The sequence below is a fragment of the Emys orbicularis genome, chromosome 2 (assembly GCF_028017835.1).
Source record: "Emys orbicularis isolate rEmyOrb1 chromosome 2, rEmyOrb1.hap1, whole genome shotgun sequence".
NCBI lineage: Eukaryota > Metazoa > Chordata > Testudines > Emydidae > Emys > Emys orbicularis.
The window spans coordinates 280,662,007-280,667,677 of NC_088684.1; the positions used below are offsets into that span (position 1 = coordinate 280,662,007).

General features: G+C 49.9%; 1 protein-coding gene across 1 annotated transcript; it reads right to left on the reverse strand.

Moving 5' to 3' along the window:
- Positions 1-1,665: 1,665 nt before the first annotated feature.
- Positions 1,666-3,693, reverse strand: HTR5A (5-hydroxytryptamine receptor 5A). Its single transcript, XM_065400023.1, has 2 exons — positions 2,956-3,693; positions 1,666-1,998 (listed from the first exon to the last, which is right to left on the reverse strand). Exons 1-2 carry the CDS (start codon positions 3,691-3,693, stop codon positions 1,666-1,668), a joined length of 1,071 nt encoding a protein of 356 aa, XP_065256095.1.
- Between the last annotated feature and the right edge of the window lie 1,978 nt (positions 3,694-5,671).

Below are 5,671 nucleotides of genomic sequence, written 5' to 3' on the forward strand. Positions count from 1 at the left end.
AAGTGGATAGAAACTAATCCTGTACATCACTGGAAAGCTTTTTTCCCCTCTTTATCTTTGCTTCAAGATATCAGACCCTGAAATCATGTAATTCTGATTCCCATCTTGTCTTCTCCTTCACCTTTTAAATTCCAGTCTGATTTTAATAGTTGCACCTCAAGAACTGATAGTTGGAAGTAATGCTATTCTCCATCTGAAAACGTGTCATTCTAGCAGTCCTAGGGCAGAAAGCATGTATCTGTACTTGTAGGTGCAAGTGACATGGCAGTTGCTAAAATCATGCTGGTGAAATGGAGGCACAGGAAGAAAGCAAAACAGTAAGCAGCAGCCAGGACCCGCACTTATGGTAAAAAGGGGGCAACAAGGATAGATTTGATCCTAACCTAGACAGAAGGCATGGCTGTTGCTGGTTTATGCTTGAAGCATAGCATGGTGGCTCTTAACACAGCCTCCCCCCCAATTGCTGGAAACCTTAGACTCCCAGGGTCAAACTTCATTAGCCACTAAATATACTTAGACTGGTCATTAACTCCCACTGAAATCAGCTGGAGTCTTTCCTTTGACTTCAATGGGAATTGTATCACACTCTAGAAAGTAAAACACAGCTTTGAACTGATGTGCATTTTGAAATACATTTCACGTATCCTCAAATGGTTACAGGAAACTTGCCCCAAAGTTGATTAAAATACATCCATGAATTAGAGTAGCTTCCTTTGTGTAACAGAGATATTAAGTTTAAACATTCACAGCCAAGGAACACCTGTGTACTTCATAACTAAATCAGGCATATGAAACAGATGTTTTCAATGGTGCACCCCTTTCTCTCACTCTATTGCACATAACAAATTAAGCTTCCACAACAAGTAAATACAGAAAAACTTGCTCCACCGAATCCAATCGTAAACATCCCACTGTTGATAGATCCATAATGCAGAAGCCTTTTCTCATATCTTTACCGAGCGGTTATATTTGGGAAATAAGATTCATTTTTAGAGTTAAAATGAATCTCTGATTGCAACACAGATTCCATCTTCACCTCTGAAAAATAGTTTTTTCAGTAAAATAGCTGGTTTCACACAAAAACAATGAGGAGTCCAGTGGCACCTTAAAGGCTAACAGATTTATTTGGGCATAAGCTTTCATGGGTAAAAAACCCCACTTCTTCAGATGCATGTTTCACACAGTCATGAGAAACCCTACTGCTAAAGGAGTTTGGCTTTGCATATGAGAATATGCAAATTAACGGTTCTGAAATGCAAAGAGCAGCTAAGCAGGCACTGGGCTTCAAAAACCCTTCTGTGTCACATGGACTTCTCTGCCCTGCTCTTGCAAGCAAACTGCACCTGAGTGACATCACTGAAGAGAGGGTGAAGTCAGCCACATGTTGGAAAGGACACAGCTGGAGTCTCAGCAAGCCCTTGTGTGCTGTTTACAAAATGACTGGCTTGGAGGGTGGGAAAGGAAGTGTGGGCAGAGTCTCTGAGGGCTGCTGAATTTCAGAGGCAATCTTTTATGAGCTCAATGAATCATTCTGGTGAGCTCTGTAGTTGAGAGTTTCTTTCAGCGTTCCCCGGTCTGCATAGGATGTGCTAAGTAGGGAAGGTGATGGATCTTTAGAGGGGTTGCTGGAGAAGAGGGGGTTTCCTCCCATTTCCTGCTTGCTGCTCAGTGCTGTCTGGAAAACAGGTTCCTGAAGGCATTGTTGTAGTTTTTGTTGAAAGCCGTATAGATCAGTGGATTAAAAAAGGAATTAGAATAGCCGAGCCATAGAAAAATACTTTTCCAAATGGGTGGGATGTCACAGGAGCAGAGAGGGTTGATGAGTTCAGTGATGAAGAAGGGGATCCAGCATAGTACGAAGACCCCAATAAGGATGCCCACCATGAGGACAGCTTTCTTCTCCTTCTGCTCTCTCCACGTGTCTCCATCGGTCTGGAAGGTAACAGTGGCGTGGCGGACTGTGAAGACCATCTGGGATTGTTGGGAGGCCTCCTTCACCTGCCAGATGTGAGCACAAGCGTCAACATATGCACCCTGCCTGCTGCCCATCATCACACCAGGCATACTGCATGTGTCAGCAAACAATCTACAGTACAATTGCAGTTATATGAATGTGATAGGGCACACTGAAGTAGTTTGGGTCAACAGTGCAACTTTATTCTATTTAAGAGATGTGAAGTATATGTCCCTGTTTTGGGAAACAGGAGTTTTGAATAACGGAGGTTATAAAAATAGCAGTGATAGTGGAAACTGCATATGCACAATTACTCCCACTATCACAATCCGACCATGTATATTTCACACATTTAGCACAATCAGAGCAGTAGAGCTCTCTCTCACACACACAGCCCTGCCTGCTTCTTCTGACTATGCTAGTCTCTGAGGGGCATATGATGGGGGAAAAGGAGAAAAATGCACTAGGAGAGCGTACAACATACATTATCGCCAAAAACAGTCATATAGCTGATTAATACACCAGCAAACCACGAGTTCAAAGCATCCAGCCACCATTAGGAAACAATTTGCAAGGTTGTGTAGGTGCCTGCACAGACACACATTTCCCCTAAGACTATGTCAGGTCATTTTCCATATTCTGGGTGGTTGCCTACTGACCCTCCACCCCTAACTCCTAAGGGGCCAGACTCACCTGTGAAACCCTCAGTCATACAAGTGAGCACTGACCCACAGGATTTCAAAGGGCTACGTCTGTGAGTCATTGCTCACTAGCCTGAATCAGAGGTTCACAGTCAGGCTCAAAGTTCCTGCACAACATTTCCACTAGCACCCAATGACTGCACACTTGGCCTCAAAGTCTCCCTTCTAGACCTCAGTGCTCCACAGTCCTTGGGCAAGTTTCCCCCGCAGGGCTGGGCCAGAGCTGGGTCCCAGGGCCATGGACATCATCACAGCTGCCACCCAGCCCAGGCCAGCTGGTAAACCCCAGGCTCGACCCACCTCTAGCCCTTCGGGGGCGATGGGGGTGATGGAGTTGCTCTTCCGGGATCCGATGCGAAACTTGGCCGCCTTGTAGATCTTCCAGTAGACGAAGAGCACGACGCAGAGCGGCAGGTAGAAGGCGCCGAAGGTGGAGAAGACTGTGTAGGAAGGCTCCTGGCTGACCTGGCACTCCTGGTTGCCCTCGGAGTAGGTCTCGCCCCAGCCGAAGAGCAGCGGGGCCAGGGCGATGACGGCGGAGAGGGCCCAGGTGAGGGCGATCATGGCGTTGGAGATGCAGCGGCGGGCGCGCAGGGTGTACTCCAGGTGGCGGCTGAGGGACCAGTAGCGGTCCAGGGCGATGGCCGTCACGTTCCAGATGCTGGCCGTGCAGCACAGCACGTCGAAGGCGATCCACACGTGGCACAACGCCCGGCCCAGCTGCCAGCGCCGCCCGGCCAGCTCGTGCACCAGGCTGAGGGGCATGACCAGCGCCGCCACCATCACGTCCGAGACGGCCATGGAGGCCACCAGGTTGTGGGGCACGCGGTGGAAGGCGCGCACCCGCAGGATGGTGGCCAGCACCAGCACGTTCCACAGGAAGGTGGCGGCGGCCAGCAGCGCCAGCAGGGTGAGCAGCAGCACGCCGAACACCGACAGCGGGGCCCGGCCGGGCAGGGCCGCCGGGGGGGCCCCGCCGCCGCTCCGGTTGGCCGCTGCTGCCCACGGGGTGGCGGAGAGGTTCAGGGGCCCGTCCATGCTGGCCGCCGCGTGGGAAGGGGAGCGGAGACCGGCCGCCAGCTCCCGGGGGACTCAGGGGGATTCAGGGCGCGGGCGGCGGGCTTGGAGCCGGCTGCGCCTCCGTGCCCGGCCCCAGGCAAAGTTTGGGGGGATGCGCGGCCATGGCGCTGGGCGCCGGCGGGAGGGAGTGTGACCGCGGGCTCGGCGCCGGGCTCCCAGCCTGTCCAGGGGACGGGAGAACAGCCCCGCTCGGGGCGAGCCGCGGCACCTCCGCGAGCGAGCCCTGCTGGCCCCGGCCTGCCGCGGAACCCCCCGCCACCCCGCCTGGGGGACCCGTCCCCGGGCGCCCGAGCCGCGCTCCCTGGTGCAGGGCTGGGAACGACGACGAGCGCAGTCCGAGCCGGCGGCGGGGCTTTATCAAAGAGGAGAATGACTCCGACGTCAAAACGTGGCCCATCAGCTGACGGCAACCCCCCTTCCCTCCAGTCCTCCCCGGGCGAACGCACCCCTCGCTCAGCGAGAGCCTGCCTGCCTTCCCCGGCCGGATGGCGGTCCCTGCCTCCCTCGCTCGCTTGCTGCCAGGTGGAGGAGGAGCCCGCTTGGGTTCGGCACCTGCTGCTGCCGCTGCTTAGCTCAGTGTCCTGCTGCTCCTCGCCCTGAAAGTCTCCAAGAACAGCCCAGGCTTCTTGCAGAGGACTGCACCAGCAGATGGTAAATGGATCCCCGAATTCCCTTCTCTGTGCTCAGCTTAGTGCTTCACGCGCTGTCACTGCTGTTACACATCTATTCATCTCATACACCTATTACCCTGTTCAGATAGGGTGCTGCTCTGCACCTGCTCGTATGAATAAACTATTACATGCCTAACGGTATGGATTGCTCGAAGAAAGGGGGTTATCTACAGTGAGGGATGCGTCTTTCATTATAAGGGAGCAGGTATCCATGGCTTAGGTTTATAGGCACTTTAATCAAAGCTCTGTTCTACCCGGCAAGGTGCATATGCATGTAACCAACTGGTCAGGTGGGTTACCTGTGCATATATGAAAACAGAGTATTTCCAGTGGGCTTCAGCAGAGCAGAGACAAATTAAAGTGGTCTCTGATTTCAAGTGCATGGGTAAAAGGAGCTGGAGAATAAGAGCTTTTCAAAATCATGCTTAGTCATTTCAGTTTAAAGATGTTTATCTAGAGATTAGCTATAGTTAAGTCAACTCAGCCTTTCCAGTACTGCTTTTCTGCTAAGTGTTTGGGGCACCCATCATGAAAACATCCCATTTCATTTGTGCTTTTTCATGGACTTTAATTTCCCCTGTTGTGAAATATAATTTTAAAATTCAAAAGAATTACACCTAGATGTTTTAAAAACTCAAAAGTTAGTGTATTCCTGGTAATGTCAATATACCCACATTGAATGTGTCTCACAATACAGCATGTATCTAACAAGCCAACTAATACGTGTAAGGGGTCAAGTGACTGTTTCTTTCGGAATCTCACCTTTTGCATATCCAGACTTTTAACTACTAATTAACTTTTTATTAAAGCTAAACAGAACACTTCTTTGACTACTACAACACATTTTTGTATTATTTTACTTACTTTTTTTAATTATTATTTCTGTAACAGTAGTGATTATAGGCTCCAAATGAAGTCAGGGCCCCATTGTGCTAGGCACTGTACAGACACATAGAGAGACAGTCAGTACCTTAATCAGCTTACAAACTAACTGGACAAGACAAACAGCAGGTGGGAGAAAGGAAATAAGTAAATAAATATTGAGGAAGGGTGATCAATACATTTGTGACCTTAATGCAATTCCATTGGATTTAGGAGAAGAAATAAAGATGTAGCAGTTCTGTAGAGATACACAACTGCACATTACCACAGGCAATAGCATAAGTAAAAATCAAATGGGTATTTGGTACTGCACATTTTTAACCTCATAGGTGATGCTCAACCAGTTTGTGATGAGCCCATAAGAGGCAATTATGATATATTTG

What these genes read in the sequence shown, in the direction of transcription:
- HTR5A (XM_065400023.1), bottom strand. Translation starts at nt 3,693, where the DNA reads ATGGACGGGCCCCTGAACCTCTCCGCCACCCCGTGGGCAGCAGCGGCC. An exon ending in TCGCCCCCGAAGGGCTAGAG is followed by an intron (nt 1,999 to 2,955) that starts GTGGGTCGAGCC and finishes CACATCTGGCAG; the next exon opens with GTGAAGGAGGCCTCCCAACA.